Source organism: Zingiber officinale, chromosome 8B (genome assembly GCF_018446385.1).
Source record: "Zingiber officinale cultivar Zhangliang chromosome 8B, Zo_v1.1, whole genome shotgun sequence".
NCBI lineage: Eukaryota > Viridiplantae > Streptophyta > Magnoliopsida > Zingiberales > Zingiberaceae > Zingiber > Zingiber officinale.
In genome coordinates this window covers 31205880-31224366 of record NC_056001.1, presented here as the reverse complement: position 1 = coordinate 31224366, position 18487 = coordinate 31205880, and the positions used below count along the sequence as shown (strand labels likewise).

The 18487-nt window shown below is 35.0% G+C and overlaps 3 protein-coding genes across 3 annotated transcripts; 1 reads left to right on the top strand and 2 right to left on the bottom strand.

Moving 5' to 3' along the window:
• The first annotated feature begins 1792 nt into the window (after positions 1-1792).
• On the top strand, positions 1793-3931 carry LOC122018007 (protein translation factor SUI1 homolog 2). Its single transcript, XM_042575748.1, has 4 exons — positions 1793-1949; positions 3120-3187; positions 3316-3521; positions 3612-3931. The coding sequence occupies exons 2-4, from the start codon at positions 3151-3153 to the stop codon at positions 3708-3710; spliced, it is 342 nt and encodes a 113-aa protein (XP_042431682.1). The 5' UTR covers positions 1793-1949; positions 3120-3150; the 3' UTR covers positions 3711-3931.
• A 4891-nt stretch (positions 3932-8822) lies between these two features.
• Positions 8823-11738, bottom strand: LOC122018006 (pentatricopeptide repeat-containing protein At3g53700, chloroplastic-like). The gene has a single exon (XM_042575747.1). It carries the CDS (start codon positions 11457-11459, stop codon positions 9171-9173), a length of 2289 nt encoding a protein of 762 aa, XP_042431681.1. The 5' UTR covers positions 11460-11738; the 3' UTR covers positions 8823-9170.
• Positions 11739-15210: 3472 nt separating this feature from the next.
• On the bottom strand, positions 15211-17979 carry LOC122017645 (galactose mutarotase-like). The gene is made up of 5 exons (XM_042575311.1): positions 17809-17979; positions 17628-17677; positions 17101-17227; positions 16193-16300; positions 15211-16010 (listed from the first exon to the last, which is right to left on the bottom strand). Exons 1-5 carry the CDS (start codon positions 17906-17908, stop codon positions 15388-15390), a joined length of 1008 nt encoding a protein of 335 aa, XP_042431245.1. The 5' UTR covers positions 17909-17979; the 3' UTR covers positions 15211-15387.
• Between the last annotated feature and the right edge of the window lie 508 nt (positions 17980-18487).

Sequence of the window (18487 nt, the reverse complement as noted above, 5' to 3'; positions counted from 1 at the left end):
ATCTATCATTGGGTTTTGTATTTTTCTTGATGATTCTCTCATTTCTTGGAAGAGTAAGAAATAAAATGTTATTTCTAGATCTTCCACGAAAGTTGATTATCGTGTCCTGACCTCAACTACTTGTGAGATAGTTTGATTACGTTGGTTGCTTGCGGATATAAGTATCTTTTTTTATCAACCTACTCCATTATATTGTGATAATCAGAGTGTTATTCAAATTACATACAATTCAGTTTTTCATGAGCGAACAAAATATTTTGAAATTGATTGCTACATTACTTGTCATTATCTTCAAATTGATATCATCACATCGTCTTTTGTTCCTTTGAATATACAAGTTGTTGGTATATTTACCAAAGCACATTCTGCTTCATGCTTTCACAAACTATCAATATTTCTAGATGTAGAATCATGAGTTTGAGAGAGATGTTAAATTATATATTTTATTTGTTTATAATTTTTAAGATAATTTAATTTTTTTTCATTTTTATTTATTTAGAGTTTGTTAATTTAACCATAGATTTATCCTCCGTACTTCTAAAGTTAATAATATGATTATTTTTTTTTCTTCTTAATCTCTACCGTTGAGATCTACAATCAGCACGAGTCAATCTGTTTGAGTCTGTTTTTAAATGGATTAATAAAATATTAATTAAATCTACTTAAATTATTTGATATGGCTGACGAATCTGACAGATCCAGTCCAACTTTATATCTATGCTCGTGAACGATTTAGCGAAACATCGTGAGATCAAATTCAATTTCCAAACATTATTTAACCCAACTTGCCTTTGGCAAAAATAGATTTTTAATAAATTAAAATATCAAGATATAAATTTTTAACCCAACAGAGTTTTACCTTGTTTGAACGAAAAATATTTACAACAGTCAAAATTAAATATATTTGTGAAAGTTTTTTTCAACCGAGCTTGCGACCGATTTGGACTAGGTTTAAGTGTCTCGTGAAATATTATGAATTGAAATCCAATCATTTATGTTTGAGATTTGCTCAAGCACGATAATCCTACGTGGCAAAATAATTTTTTTAGTACATGGTTAAATCTTAATTAAAATTTAATTAAATGCTAAAATATACTATTTCTTAAGAATTGTAACTGAAATTCTAAATAATATATCACCTAATTCTTTTTTCCCTATGTACTTGATTAAATTTTAATTAAAATTCAATTAAGCGCAGTTACCATTTTTGAAAATATTAAGGAGTGCAGATCCTCTGGACCGTAAAAAGTGGTTCAAGGGATGATCTCTTAGCTTGGATTGATTTAAGAGATGGTCCCCATTCATAAAATAGGTGGGGACCATTCATCCCCACCAATCCAGATCAAGGGATCATCCCCTATATCGTTTTTTACGGTCCAGAGGATCTGGACTGATCTTGAGTAACCATAATTTAATTTTTTTTTATTTTTTTGCACTATATTGTTACAATATTTTTTTGATCTTATCTTAAAAATTCTAAAAACTTATTAAAATATATTTTCATTATTAAAATCGAATAATTATTATAAAAAAGTTGAAAAGTCAAACTCTCGTGCCTGCACGAATTCTGAAGCGTGAGATGCCCTTAATCTTTACCGTAGATTCGCACCGTCATCTACTATGTGCCGCACGAAAAGCATAAATAGCATTCAGAAAACCCGCACACGTAATCTTCTATGCGACGTAATCTTGATCCTTCGTCACTTATTTTCTCACATCTATACCGTTAGAAAACAAACTAGGGACATGACTATGCGCGACGTTTGGAAGGGACGCATAAACGAATATCCGATAAATAGAGGCTTCTCGTTAACTCTCTACCCTTCGTTTCTTCTCCGCTTCCTTTTTATTGTGTCCGAAGAGCGGTGGAGACGATCATCGAATCCATCGGGGCTTCTTGATCGAGAAGGGTCTACGGTTATCGATCTGGTCCTGTCGACGCCTCCTAGGTGAGATCGTCTTTCTCTGATGGGTTTCTCTTTTTGTTTATCGCCTTTCGTGGAATTTTTTTGGATGTTAGGGTAAAGCGACGATAGGCTGCTCATTTCTTCGATTCTCGCTTGATTTTGCGTTTTATTTGGGGATTTTGATGCGAATATAGATAAAAACGAGGAAAGGCAAGATCTTGGTTGATGTATTTAGCAAGACCGCTGCATCTGGTAAACAAATCTCTTGTTTATCGGTGTAGGTTTGATGCTCGTTTGATTTTTATTTTTTGGGGGATTTTTTATGCGTACGTATACATCCTTGTATTGCTTGTTCTTGATGTGTGATTCGGACCTCTGCGACTGCAATAAATAAATCGCTCGTGTATCATGTGAGGATATATATTCTGTAGCTGATTCGTTTAGTTTTTGTCAAAGTTTCTTTTTTTTTTAAACCTCTGAGAGGGAGCACATTTTGTTTTCTTTTCCTAAATTGATTATGTTGATTATTTAAACCAGTTCTTACAAGTTAATCTTCTAGGGTTCTGTTGTGAATTTTAATGATCTAATTTCTTCTGATCCTCAGATGTGAACCTTGAATCATTTATTTACAATGATCTGAAATCTGTTCTTGCTAGGGCTAGGCTTTTGTTGGTTGTGTTGTGAATTTTAATACTCTTATTATCTTATGATCTTCAGATGATACCATCTGTTATTTATTTTCAATGCTTAGTCATGCTGAAACCAGGTCCATAAGTGTTTCTTGTGTGTTTTTGCTGTGAATTTTATTGATCTAATCATCTTATGATCGTCACTGATATCATTCTGAAACTCTTTGAAGATCTTGTTGGGTAAAGCGTTTTTAATTAACATGCTGATTTCTTGAGTGAGATAGATTTCAGCGTTTGGGCATAATTGTATTTGAGGAATCGCTTTATAATATATTTTGACTTCTCCACTTTTGATTTCTTTGTTCAAGGAGTCTATTCTATAACTCAAAATTTACCTATTCATGTATTAATTTTGCATATTGAGAGTTTGGGCAGATACATCTTTGGTCATTGCACGATTTGTTTGTTATGATTGATTCGAACTCAAGGTTGAATTTAGTTCCAAGACTTTCTGGAATCATTGTTCCCTTTTGATCCACTATACTTTTAAGATCAATTTAAGACACAATCACCATGTTTTCAGTGTTAGGACACAAAGCAAAAACCGAGTGTTCATGTCTGATCTTGACGTCCAGACCCCAACTGCATTCGGTATGTTTGCTAAGATCTCTCATTTGTTTTTTGTGCCTGCACAAATTTGCTATGCAAGTCATGGCTTTTGTGTAGAGTTAGTATATGCACAACGCATTGTAAGCTTGTTCTTGTTTCTTCGATTGCAGATCCTTTTGCTGAGGCAAATGCTGACGACTCTGGTGCTGGCACAAAGGAATACGTGCATATCCGCGTCCAGCAACGTAATGGCCGAAAGAGTCTGACGACTGTTCAAGGACTAAAGAAAGAGTTCAGCTATAGCAAAATTTTGAAGGACCTCAAAAAGGAGTTTTGCTGTAATGGTACTGTGGTTCAGGACCCAGAGCTGGGCCAGGTATGCTTTGTATTTTTGCTAAGCTACTTGCACATGGCAGTAATATTGCATCTTCGTCGCCTAAAAGCAATACTCAACCCCATGCCACAGGTCATTCAACTTCAGGGTGATCAGCGAAAGAACGTTTCGACTTTCCTGGTTCAGGCCGGCATTGTGAAGAAGGAGCGCATCAAAATACATGGTTTCTGAGTAGCCAAATGCTCAAACTGCATCAAGACTTCGTACCTATATATTTGGTTTGAAGAAATTGTATGTACTTTAAACAGTGTGAACTGATTCTAGGGCCACAGTTTGCTGTGACTCCAGAGTCCTACCCCTTCTTTAGATGGATTGTTGCTTCGTTGGTTCGAATTGTGTGTGTTGGTATGAATCTCATCCTATTATAAGATGCTATAAGACTTTCTTACAAAGTTGTATTCATACTTTTGGTGACGGTGTTTGGATGCATGTGGTCCTTTTTCAAACATGTTAAACGGAAACATTCATACTTCTTCGAACTTGTTTTCGTATCAGATTTGATTTGGTCCAGATAGTAATATTTGTGAATTCTGTTCTGTTTCGAGTTGGTTCAATATGAAAATGCAACTCTTTTCTTTTCTGTTTCCAGTGGTCTGACTTCTGAATATTAATACTATTTATCTCTTTATTAGATAGTGAATACAAGGGCTACGTAATTTGCCTATAATTTCAACCGTTTCTTCATCAAAATCTCATGGAGGTTTTTGGGTGACCTAATACTGATGAATGGGAGAACTTGAATAAGCAAAGCACCACCATTTCCATCAGAATTGCTGGCCTAACTCAATCTTCTTCGCCAGTCGATCACATACTGCTATGTAGATATGACTTGATTGTCATCATTGTTATAGTATTTCAAAAACATGGTGAAATAAGGTGATTGATGTAGCACTAAACTACGCAAAAAGGCCCAACTTGTGTTAGAAGATCAAGTGAACAATTGTTTGGAAACATTTAGTTACGATTTTCCAATCTCTGTCAATCAATCAAGGGATCCCCAAAGTCTGGGAGCTAACTTTCAGATATTATAATGGTGGTAAAAGATCATTACACTCTCGTTTTCAGCATCTCCGTCAATCCGTCTAAGGTCAACAAGGAGGAAATAAATTATGAATAATTATTAATCTTTGGAATAATAACTAATATATGAGAGAGGTATTTATCAAATAGTCCTATATCCCCCATGATGTGCATGCCATGACGTGGTACAGAAACTGTCAAGTAGAAATGTATCTGATATCTTTCTGATCATTGCAAGCTAAATGAGAATCAGAATCTGCATGAGGGACTGACACAATGAGAACTTGTCAACCAATAAAAAGTTAAGAACCAAAAGTGTTAAAAACAGTAGCTTCAAGCAAGGATCAAATTTTCATGAAATAACCTTTTCAGTAGTCATTTTTGAGGTGCATGGGTGGTATACTGAGCTGAAATTCCAGCATCTTTCAAGAACATATTTTTAAAGTAAAAGAAAAGCAATATATAACTTAATATTCATCGGACAGTTATAAGTCCAACTCTTGATTCTATACCTTTAAGTGTAATTGTTGAAGATCACAAAAGCCATTATCTAATCAATCTTAATTACTACGGCTAATATTAAGGGCACAAGAATTCAAAACTAGAACACCGGCTGATCACTTATGTAAGAGATGGATGCTAGCCAGAATTCAAAGGTACAACAGAAACCTTTCATATTTTTTTTGTGCAGGAAAGGAAAGAAATGGTTGTTGACCAAGAAGTAAATGAAAATACTCAAATTTGTTAAACAAGGTTTCATAGCAACAGAAAGCGATTCAACCTTATGTTAAAAAAAAATTGCAAAAAAATCCCCATCTGAACTCATATCAACAATTACAGATGTCGATGTGCTCACTGTCATAAATATTTTAGAGAAAAGCTTGCCACTATGATACAAAAGAACATTCTTTGGTAAATAAAATAAATATATAGAACAAAGACCTAGAAGTGGCCTGTTCAAAAAACCTTATGGATTAGTAGTTGTCCAAAATCCCTTTCCTTTTGATTTATAAGTGGACTCCAGGATAGGACCAGGAACTAAACTTTTCATAACTAAATTTTGCTTCGAACAATATATCACATAATATGAATCATTGAAAGGGTCTTGATTGTATGGCTTTCCTAGTTGCCTTTCCTCTTATTTCATTACTTCCTAATTGATCAAAGCATAGTATGATGTCTAAACCTCAACAGGTTATAGATTGTTTTCTCCACAGCCACAGGGAATGAAACAATAATATAATCCAATCCCATGGGATTGGATCCCAAGATTACTGGATCAAGAAACATGACAGAATAGCGTTTATGTCCACAACTAACTGTGATGATTAAAATCGCAGGCACAATGATTTCTCCACAAATATTAAAAAAAGGTCAAAAAATGAGTTGCACAAAATAAAGTGAGAAAGAAAAAAAGACTAACCATTCCAAACAAAAACATGATGGAGAATGCAGCTACGATGGATAATCCTGCACCAGAAAGTGATGCCTCCGTCAAATCTCAAGGTATTTTCCTGTAAAGTATGACGGTTTCAGTGCCATTAGGAGTTGTTTCTTACAGAGATATCTCCAATTAATTGTTATCTTCCCGTTTCATTTTCTTGAATCTTATTTTCTCATATAGTTTATTTCTAAAATACATTATTATAAATATAAGTTAGATAAACTTATAAATTAGCTGTTGTATGCATATGTTCATGCAATGCTGTTAAACAATCAATATGCATAAATAGTGGCATCTATTATAGCATAGCCTATTCAAGTTGAAGAGTTCCTTTAGTGCATTTGCAGGGGAGACCCTGTCATAGAAGGAATTAAAGCTAGATATGTTTGATGATAAGAAAAACATCGTGTATGATATATCCAGAGTCATTTAATTTGATGAATTAAGCAAATACATAGACTGGGTCAAAAATAAGATAAATCAAACAAAGACTTCATTGTACGGAAGAACACAGCTTTTCAGCATAACTAGGAAGTAGAATCATTAGCTGCTTGTGCAGGAATTTACTCCAGAAAATTGTGAAATTTATTACACTTTTGAGGGTCTAAATTTCTGCCTGTTTCAAACTTTGACTAACTATATATACGCGTCCAAAAAACCAGTATCGATCAAAGTCCCCCAAGTTTATTCATTTTCCTAAATGAGAAAAATCTAGAACTCAAGAAGTGATATTCCTAGTTACATGAGCCAAACAGCCTTACATCAGTTCAATCAAAGTCCATCAAGTTAGTTAATTAACAAAAATGATAAACTCTAAATTTTATGATGTGCTAATCTTAATTACATGAACCAAACAGTTCGGTTACGGTCTCCAACAAATGGCTACTCCACAGGCAAAAAATCGCTTCCCAGTATCGGAAATCATCTTTATTTGACATCTGAAAATCACCTACAGTGAACTAAATGTTGGAAATATAATGTGAATGAGAAATTAAATCTATGGATCAAAATTGATAAATTTGGATCGTCGATTTATGAAGGCAGAAGTGCCCTTTGGATGGCTCAATCTCAATCATTGATTGACATCTAAATGAAGAGACATTATATTTATTGGGAAGGGTCCCTTCGGATGGGTCTAGTGGCTAGCACGTAAAGTGTTGCCATAATGAGGTCTAGGATTCGAATCTCGGCAAAGCCGAGGTAAATGTCTCCCTTATGTGCTAGTCACTATTCCAAAGGCTAGTAGCCGCCCGTGATTTACCTCCTCCGTATTGGCCTTGGAACGGGTTGGCGCGCTAGGGGCGAGCGTATTCGCCTATATTGCCATAATTATATTTCTTGGGAAGGGATGCAATCTAAATCATCCAATTCAAATTAGACGGTTCAGATCATTTCACTAACTCAATTCATTCCAATTCAAATTAAGCATTACATTTCATACTTGCATTTGGAAAGTTCGAGAAGTCTCTTTGATTCGGAGGTCTTGCGATTTATTATCGCAAGATAAAATCGTTATATCTTGAGAGACGATTATCGTATTTCATGAGCATCGTATGAGTGGCAAATTTGTTTTTAAAATATAGAATCTAACTCTAGTCTCAACTTCGTTAAAACAATGTTATATCATCATTCTGTCGGGATCTAGGCGGATCTAAGGAGTAGAAAGAACAGGAATGAGGAGGTTGACCCTGTAGAAATCAACGGATTTGAGCTTGTTTGCGGAGATAATGGCTCCGACGATTCAGCGATCCGTCGATACTTCGCCAAAATCCAGCTACACTCTAAGATTGCAAATCAAAAACTCGAGCGAGATAGAGATCTCGAAGAGGTTCCTCCTTCCTCTTAATAACAACACGTTTGCAAAGTTTTAATATTTCCATTTTTTTTTCACTAAGAGGGCCGTTAAAGTAACGGATCTACCTTTAATATTTTCTATTTTCTTTTCTGTCTTCATTTTCTAATATTTTATAATTTTTCAGACGGAAGACAATTTTTTTTAAAAAAAAATTAAGAAAATAATGTTCCTATATTTAGTTCAAAAGTGAGCTGAAGATATTTGTTTAGGTAAAATTGTGATTCCATAATTATATATATAAAAAAATATTTCCCTATTTTTTACAACAATTATTTCCATTTATTATACTGTGAGAAATATATATTTTTTGAAAGATGAACAAATATATTGAGTTGAACGAACAGAGGAAATAACAAGTTGAACAAATCAAGTAGGCTGAAACTTGACCAAGAATGCAAAATCAATCAAGCGAGCCGAACCAAATTTGCTAACATGTTCAGGCAGAGCTAAAACTTGACCGAAGATAGACTAATCAAGTCAACTGAAGCAACCAAGTTAGGCAAGCTGAATGGGTTAAATGAGTCGAAGAAACAAAGCGAAAAGGGTGGATCTAACAAGTTGAGCTAGACGAAATAGAGCAAGCAACCACAGAACTGTGTTAAGAATCTTAAACTAGAGATTGCAGCAACCAAAGACCAAAAAATAAGCATGAAGAACAATAAAAATCATTATCACAGAGAAACACACAGGTTTAGCCGAAGCCGAGAAATGGATCTGCAGGGATTTGACCAAAAAAGAAAAGGTCAAAACCTTCAGTTTTTTTAGTTGACTTTCTAATCTACGGTTGATCTTTCTGCCTCTATGTACAAGAAAAAAGCATTGTCAAAAACACGTGTAAGAGATTCTGGAGATATTTACATCAAATTGCATCCCGTGGAAACGAACTGTGAATTAGTAGAAGCTAAGAACAAGCAACACAAGTACAAATAAAAAAAATCTTCGGCAGTTTAGACATAGTAACGAGTTAAAATTTGAGACAAAAATAGCTCGAGTAGGATCGATGGAAGTATAAATGCCTGTATTTTACTGCATAGCAATATTTGGATCAAACCAACTGCACAGGCAAGTTTAGCAGCATCACTGCCTTTGCAGTCTGTATCATTCGATATGTTTTTCTCAAACACCAAGACTCACCTCTCTCATAATCAATATACCGATAGGCATGGTTTGTTCTCAGATTTTGAAACATTCAGAAAGGAGAGCTCAATCTTTCGAGGTGTTTCAGAGTCGCAACTTTGTAGAACCCTGTTGATGAGCTCAATCTTTCAAGGTGTTTTCAGAGTCACAACTTTGTAGATCGTGTTGAAGACAACTACTTCCTATAACCTTTTGCAAGCCTTCGGCTATGCAGCGTTCGATAAAAGTTAGTCAGAGCATCATGAAATTTGCGAATTTTGAGAAAGCCTTTTACCATTGCAAACTCATTCTCGCTGAAACCGGCCTTTTCCATGACCAGTTCAACAAGCCTGTTAAGTCTCTGCTCCATGCCTAGAGTAATAAGACCTTCAGCAAGCATTGAAAATGCAGACGATTCTGGCAAAAATCCCTTCTCCGTCATCTCCACCAGGAATTCAGTGGCTTCTCCAATCGGTCCTCCTCCACAACACAAACCGCGGAAGGCTATATCATATGTTATAGCATCTGGTGGTTCAGCCTTCTCTATCATCTCCCTGAAGAGTCTGAGGGCTTCCCTCGTTTGCCGTTGCTTAAAGAGCGCTTGGATCACAGGATTGTATGTTTTTGGAGTCGGAAGCATTCCTTTCATCGGTAAAGATCTAAGAAGCTTATAGGCAACTTGTGTTCTACCTGCTTTGCAAAGACCCCATATTAGAGTTCCGTATGTAACAATATCAGGTTCGCATCCATTTGATATCATAGTTTGAACAACATCTGCTGCTTTCTTTATATTCCCATGCTTGCAATGATGTCTGAGCAATGAATTGTAAGTGAGCTTATCAGGTTTCAGTCCTTCAAGTATCATCTGATCCATAAGCTCTGTCGCTTCATCAACCTTATCATTCTTGCATAAGCCCTCAATGATGGTATTAAAGGTCACCGAATTCCTCGCGACACCTTGTATCTCCATATCGTGAAATAAATCTTCAGCTTCCTCGATTCTCCTGTTCTTGCAAAGGCCATCAATGACTGTATTGTATGTCACAACACTTCTCGAGCAGCCATTTGCCTCCATTTCCTTCAGCAATGCTAAAGCCTTCCCTAACTTCCCGATCGAACAAAGGTGGTCAATCAGTATATTGTAAGAATATTTATCCGGAGGGCATCCACTATTTTTCATCTCCTCGAGCATCTGCAAAGCAACTTCGAGATTGCCAGCCTTACAGAGACCACTGATCAAAGCATTGAAAGTATATGCATCTGGTAAAAGGCCTCTAAGAGGGAGTTCTCGAGCAAATTCCATTGCCTCTTCAAGTCGATTCTCTGCGCATAATGTGCTTATTAAAGTATTGTAAGTAACCTTATTTGGTAAGCATTCTCTCCTCACCATCTGATCCAAGATAGCCATAGCTTCTTTTGTCTCTCCCATCTTACACAACCATCCAATTACCGTATTATAAGTTACAATGTCAGGATCGTACCCTTCTTGAAGCATCACATCTAGAATTTCCAGAGCATCAGCCATACGTCCAGCTTGGCATAATCCATTAACCAGAGTATTAAATGTGAAATTATCAGGCCGAAAGCCCTCGGCGTACTCCTCTTGCAAAAACACAAGAGCTTCTACTAGTTTTCCCTGTTTACAGTACCCATTTATCAAGACATTAACTGTGACATTGGTCGGAGAGCATCCCAATTCCGACATTCTAGTCCTTACATTCAGTGCAGCATCCATATTACCCTCCTCAATGAAGCCTTGCATCAGGATGGTGAAAGTGACCTCGTTCGGTGACAAATCATAGTTGTACATCTCCTCCATCATCGCAATAGCCGCCTTCATTTGATAAACTTTACAAAGAGAACTAATCACAAGGTTAAAGGTAGAGACATCTGGCCGGATTTCTTTAGTAGTCATCGTAGAGTACACTAATTCAATCAGCTTAATCTTGTTGGCCTCCAACAGAATATTAAGCAGAAAATTGTAAATATATGTATCTGCCTCAACTCCTAATTCATCCATTGCATTGACAACTACATCAACAGCTTCATCAAACAGTTGAAATCTCGAGTAGCTTTCTATAAAGATCTGAAAAGTACTTTGACTAATTTCACATCCTTCCTGTCGCATCTCTTCTAGTAAAGCTTTCATTTTCTCAAAGGATCTCACCTTTCCCAGTTGTCGAAGGACTTCTTCGAAAACAGAAGGCGTTGGCCTGAAGTGTGATTGCAATAGCGCCCAATTAAGAAGATCAAGAGAAGCTTCTGCATCTCTCTGCCGGAAAATGATGCCAAGGAGATCTTTTGGTGTGAAATTGGGAGGAAGTTGACGCATAGGGTTGGAATCAAAAGCCGTCGACAATGATGCAAGACCTCGGATGGACGCAAACGATGCAAAAGGTAATGACTTGTGCTGCAGGGGGTGCGATTCGAAGATAGGTTTAGCAGGAAGAACACAGGGGTGGACTAATAATGCGGAGAACGCCATTGACGAAGTTCCTCGAACAGGTAGATGATTGATGAACTCACACCCACCAGAAATGCATCAAGAAAGTAGTTTGCTTTCAGGTTGAGGCATGCGAGAAACGAGAGAAAGGTGTGGAAATCGATAGAAAACGGATGAAAAAAATGAACTTTAAAGACGACGATGGCGAGAACTGGATGGGCATGAGGATCTGGAGTGTCGAAATCATCGGAGAGGAAGTGGAGACTGAGGAAGAGGTGGCATCCTCAAGGGATTTGGATGCTTGAAGAAGATAGAGAGAAGGGAAGCGGCACGTGTGGTCGATAAACCTCCTACAAGTAGATCAGGTTTTTGGGCTCCTCGCGCAGATTTGGGCCTTCAATTGTTGCCATTTTGGGCTTTGATTTTGTTAGATTTTTATGCTTAAATAGAAAAGAAAAAAATGCGTGGATTTTTATTTAATAAATCCAAAATTATTTGTTAGATTTAGAGACTTTATTTACCAAATGATTAATTATTTTTATTCTAGATAATTGACACTGATTAACACCATTCATCGGCATGATAAAAATTATTCGCTCCAAGTTATTAAGTAAGTCTAATTTATTAGAGAAATAAAATGAAATGAAATAAGAGTTATTGAGAGGATTTGAAATATTATTATTATTTTTTTGGATAAAAATTAAAAGAATATGTAAATGGTTAAAAGGACTTTTTTTGAAAAAAATAAAAATAAAAAATAAGGCTCACTAGATGTTTTGTACCCAAAATACGCATTATTCCATTGAGTAAGGCTGATTAAAAATTCTGAATTTAAAAAATTAGTTTGGTTATTTCAAAATTTTGGATATTTTAAAAAAAAATAATTTATTTAGTTAATTCGATTTTAAATTCAACTGAAATAAAAACAATGAACTAATGAAAAATTTGGATATAATAAATTTGATTTAAGTACTATTATAATTTATAATAAATTTTTAACCTTATTTAGAAAAATTCAGTTAATTCAATTTTTGATAAATTAACTGATATTTTATTAGTTCAATTTATTTAATTTTTATTAAAAAATTTGATCGATTAAGTTAATTCAAAGAAAATTGAATTGTTCAATTTTGGTTAATTCGGTCTGATTCAATTTGATTTTAACATAATTCTTAGTTATGTTGTTATGCTACATTATGAAAAAATTTACTATTTCACTTCAATTAAAATTATTATATATAAAATATTATTATATCAAAAATATATTTTATCAAAATCACTTTAAATCGATCAAGATCACTTTAAATCGAGTCGAGTCGAACTTAAAATAAACTAAGCCTTTAAAATGATTGTTCAGGTTTTGACTTGGTTTATTTTTTTATGTATTTGAGCTTGTTTGAAACTTCGAGCTTGGTTTATTTAGATGTTATTGAGCTCTCAATTCAAACTTGGTTCGAACTTGGTTTGTTTAGATCTTATCGAGCTTTCAATTCAAACTTATTTGATTGTTTGAAATTTTTACTTGTTTGATTGGTTATTGAGCTTGATAATTCAAACTTATTTATTTATTTATTTATTTATTTATTTATTTATTTATTTAAGTTTTATTAATGAACATGGTCGTGAAATTGTTCACGAACATTGTTCACAAACGTTAATAAGCTGGACACATATGTGTTCAAGCTTGTATGTTTAGTTTAACGAACTGTTCAAACTTGTTTATTTAATTAATTTATGTATATTGAACGAACATAAACAAGCTTTTACTAAGCTAAGCACCAAGTTTATTCATGAATATTTGGTTCATTTAAAGTCCTAGTTATATGTTGTATTAGTTAATCGTAGTTGTTACATGTTATAACAACTGTAACAACTAGTCATAGCTGTTATAATAGTGTTGGAGGTAACGAACAATGTTATAATAATTACTTTGTAACTACACCAACATTGAAAATAGGCACCCGGAATCAATCCAAGATATTTAGGCTTATTATTTTTAGTAGAAAATTGTTAAATGACCCTATATAGTTCAAAGTAAAGAAAAATAAATATGGGCAAACTTAAAAGAACCCTAAGGGTGTGTTTGATTTAACTTGTCACGCATAATTTTTATTATATGATTACCTAGTAACCATATAACTAAGATTATAGGGAATGAAATATAACTAGAAGATGTTTGGTTTAATTTAGGTAATGCAAAAAAAAAAAAAAAAACTTCATTTGTTTGAAAGTTTTAGTATATATTCTAGTGTGATATTTTATTGTATTACCCATGATTTAATAATGATAATATTAATATTAATAGTGATATATATATAAATAAATAAAATTGGATATTTTTTAATTATTTTAGATTTTTTTAGATAATTTTATTGGACCTTAGATTATATCTATTTAATTTATTCCAATTATAGCTAAGAGTTAATTGATTTAATTAATTAAAGTTTTAATCAAATACCTACGTTCAAAAAAAAAAACAAAAAAAATAACATTGATTATCTTCCTCCTCCGCGATCACCGCCCATTTGCTACCCGCCACCTACCATCACTTGTCGACACTTGTCGCCTGCCACCCATCGCTGCCACCTCCGCCCACTGCACTACCGCTACCCACCACCCGCCCGCCACTGTCGCCTGCTGTTGCCACCTCTAGCCGTCACAAAGCTTCGCGGTGATCTACATGCGTGAAGGAATGCAGCGCCGCTGCCTACCGCACCGCCCTATTGTCGATCCGGCACCACCTGTCGTCCACTGCCATCAGTCGTCGCCCACTGTTGCCGCCCACCAGTGCCACCTCCGGCCACCGCATGTCACATGAAGCTTTGCAACGAATCTCCGCACCGCACCACCCTATTGCGCTCTAGTCCTTCCAAGGGTAATTTAGGGAAAAAATTACTTAATCGCTGAAATCGAGAAAAACCTTGGATGACCCTTGATTTTCTGATTCCGGATTCGATGTCGAGATTGATAACGTTTGTTGACGTTTCAGAATCGAGAAAAACTTCAAAATCGAGAAAAACCTCGAACCAAACATGATTATCCTGAATTACCGTAGGTGGATAACCTTGGTTATATGTGATATCCCTAAACCAAACATGCCTTAAGAGTGTAATCGCCCATTTACATGAATTTAATGCCTTTTAAGTCATTAAATACTTTGACTAAAAGTGTACTCAAATTTTTTTAAAAAAGAATATGAATTGACTTTGAAAAATACTCATAATAATTTAACATAATTTTAAGACCTTTAGGAGAATCAAACACTTTTAACTAAAGAAAATTAATAAGAATCACATTAATCAATTAGAGTTAATTATTGGGATCGGTAATCATCTTAAAATATTATGGCCATAAAACATGGATATATTCAAAAGACCCTAAGGTAATATGATGCACATCATTTGGCATGGACTCAAGCCATGTAGGGTTACAATACTAGAGCTAATTACAGTTGTATGACTAGGTGAGTATCAGCATATTAAATTGAAGATCTAATATGATTATTTTATTATTTTGTATGTTTATTAAAGTAAAAATGTTCTACAATTTATTATAAAATATTAGATGATTGTCTCATATTATTCAACAATAAATTGGAGATAATTAGATCTAATATTGAATATAATGCATATTTAAACACTAAGCACCATGAAAGATATCTGTGCCTAAGTTTTATTTCATCTGACAAGGATCCATTATATACAATCAATCAATTGAGTTTGTATTTTAGTGCATCATCGTGGAACCAACTTTAGTGTTTTATTCCTCTACATAACTTGAATTCTAAAAGATATAACACAAATCTTTTGATCATTTTAATGATATGGAAAAGAATCTGCAACAATGTCAAAATGGGTATAACCAACAAGGCCCATGCTCTACCCTTATTCCTCATGTTCTATATAACTTATTCGTCAAGTTAGAATGCAATAAGAGAGAGAACAGATAAATAGAATCATGGAAGAAGACCTCACTCGGCCGAAAACTCAAACACCATGGTGTGCTTGTACTTCTCTCCAGGCTGCACCACAACTGATGGAAAGTTCGGTTGGTTGATGGCATTCGGAAACCCCTGTGTCTCCAGGCACAATCCTGCATGCTTCCCATACACTGCCCCACCCTTGCCCACAACACCGTCTACAAAGTTCCCGGTGTAGAACTGCATGCCAGGTGCGTCGGTCCACAAGTTGAGCACCCTCGAGCTTAAAGGTTCTTTGACTTTGGCTGCATGCTTTAAGCCAGATTTCTCTTCTCCACAGTCCAGCACATAGTTGTGATCATAACCACCAATTACTTCACAGATTCTGCTGCCTATCTTGTTTTCTGTTGTGAAATCAAAGGGGGTGCCACTGACGGGCTTGATTTCGCCGGTTGGGATCTGGTTATTGTCAACAGGAGTGATATGAGATGCCCATATCTGGATGGAGTGATCAAGAATGTTGCCAGAGTTGTGCCCAGAAAGATTCCAGTAAGTGTGTTGAGCTAGACTGACAGGAGTGGCTTTGTTAGCCGGAACAGCTTCCATTTCAAGCTTCAGTGACGTGCTCGAAGGGAGGGAGTACTTAGCAGTGACAGAGAGATCCCCAGGGTAACCTGTTCAAGGAAGAGAGATCCTCATATGGCAATTGGATCGTAAAAACTGTTCTTGTTATGAAGAGCAAAATAAAATACATCTTAGAAGACTATAAAAATAGTTTAAAAAATAAGCAGATAATGGAAATGATTTGGTGCACCGTTTGTCCTTTTTTCAACTAAAAAGAATAATTTTATTTTACCTTCCTCTCCATCCTTGCTATGATACTTCAAGGTGATTGATGGGAACTTATCATTTTTGTTAGATTCAGCAACCTCCCACAGCACCTTATCAAAACCTGTCTTTCCACCTGAAGAACATAATGGAAAAGTTCAGTTATTGCAACAACCTGATCAAGTTTTAGATAAGGTAAAAGGAGAAGTTGCGTGGCTCGTACCACATATGCAAAATATTTGTTCTACATGGCACTAGCAGGTTGTAACATTAACAATTTAGATTCTGAAAAGAACTTAATTGTAGCAGCATGGTAATGCTGAACTCTTTTCCTATTGTCTTTATAATAGTGAAAATTGAAATTTGCAAACGACTGCTGGCATAATTGTTAGTAGCAATATTTGTTCCTCCAGCCCACACATTTGGGTTGTGTTTGGGAATCTAAATTGTTATATGATTGTTAATATAAGTCAGAAGGTCACAGATATTAAGGATTGACAACATGCATATGTTCAGTTTAATATCCATCTATATATTTGGTGCCACAACATGAGTTATCTCCTTTCACTGAAAGATCTGATATTGCAATTGTTACATTTTTCTAACTAACATTTACACATGTCACCTTGATCAATTTCCTCTTATTTTATTTATAATTAGAACTACCCCTCAGAGTACAAATTAGAACCCATATCTTCTTTACTGACAGGAAAACCATTGAATATGAAAGGTACAATTTAACAAAGATAATATATAATAAGCAAAGTTAGGAAGGACCATAAACTTTTCCCTTTTTAAGTTACAGACTAAAATTAGTTCAAATCGGAATAAATAATGAGATCATAAGCTTGAGGTTGTTTGTATTTGCTTCATGAGAAAACAAAATGTGATAAAGAAAAAAAAAATCAGAAATTTGAAATTGATTTCATTTCCTACCATGAAGGCTGTTTGGTCCATTGTTGATAAACAAGGAATGTTCAACCCCATTGAGAGAAAACTTTCCTTCTTTAATTCTGTTTGCTACCCGCCCAACAACACATCCGAAGTAGGGAGAAGCACCTTTCTGATCAGGATCATGTCAAATCAAACATACACAAAAATGGATTATAAATAATGCACCAGCAAAACAAAAGAAGAGATTATCAAGTATGCACCATCAGATGAAAAGAAGAAATCCATTCTAAATCCAGGATACTTCAGAGCAATCAAAAACACAGTAAGGGAAGAAAAAAATGACACACTTTAACATAAAGATATTAGATCAATATGGATATTTAAGATCCAGATTTAAGATGAATAGGTGATTCTTTAATGTGTTGATAGGGACATAGAGCATTGTTGTATCAAAATCAAGATTTACCATCAACAACGATGGCAAGTGGAAATTATTTCTTTGTTATTCCTAATGTTCTCCAACAAAATTGACGACTTTAAACAATGATCAAACTCATAGAGAATCTTACCTGGTACGGCTCGACAGTATCGAAACCGAGCACTACATCCGCGATATTCCCTGAACCCGATCGAGACACAGCGGAAAATCAAACAAACAGGAGATTAGGTCAAACCACAAGACAGAGCACGAAACACCGGTAAAAGGGCGAGAATAGAGGAAGGGGAACAGTTAGGGCAAGGAATAAGCACCATCGGCATCGGGGACCAGGAGGGACGTGATGGTGGCGCCGAAGTTGGACACTTTGACGGTGATGCTGTCATTCCTGAGCTCGTATATCTCCGCCGCCATTGCTTCGCCGATTCGATTCAACTATTTTTCGCCGGCTTCGCGTCGATCGAGATCGCAAAATTACGTTTATAATTGTCATCTTTTTTTGTTCGATTTATTATGTTTCATAATCTCGATAAGGCCACGTGTCAATAATCATCGTTATCCATTAGCTATATTGTACTTATTAGTTGGCAAAAAAAGTACACTTTTTTATTTTCATTAATCAGATATTTCATATTTTAAAAAATATTTAAAAGGCATTCTATTCCAAAAATTACACTAATAAAAATATAACCTGGGCTTCAAAAATAATCTAAGAACTGAATATCTTGATTAATTAGAAAAGAAATATAGAGTTTTCCGAAAAAATCTATCAGTGGGGAATAGATCTCTAGGAAGAGAGAGTTAAAAAAAACTTTTATGCATTATCGGCTCTACCAAATAATATAATGCAGGTAAAAGTTTCTAAATTCATAAAAAATATAGAATAGAACACCACATAAATTATCATACTTGCGTAGTCATCTGTCTCCAATAATTATTTTAATAATTAATTTATCGAATACGTAAGCACTTGTTTGAGTAATATCAATAAGA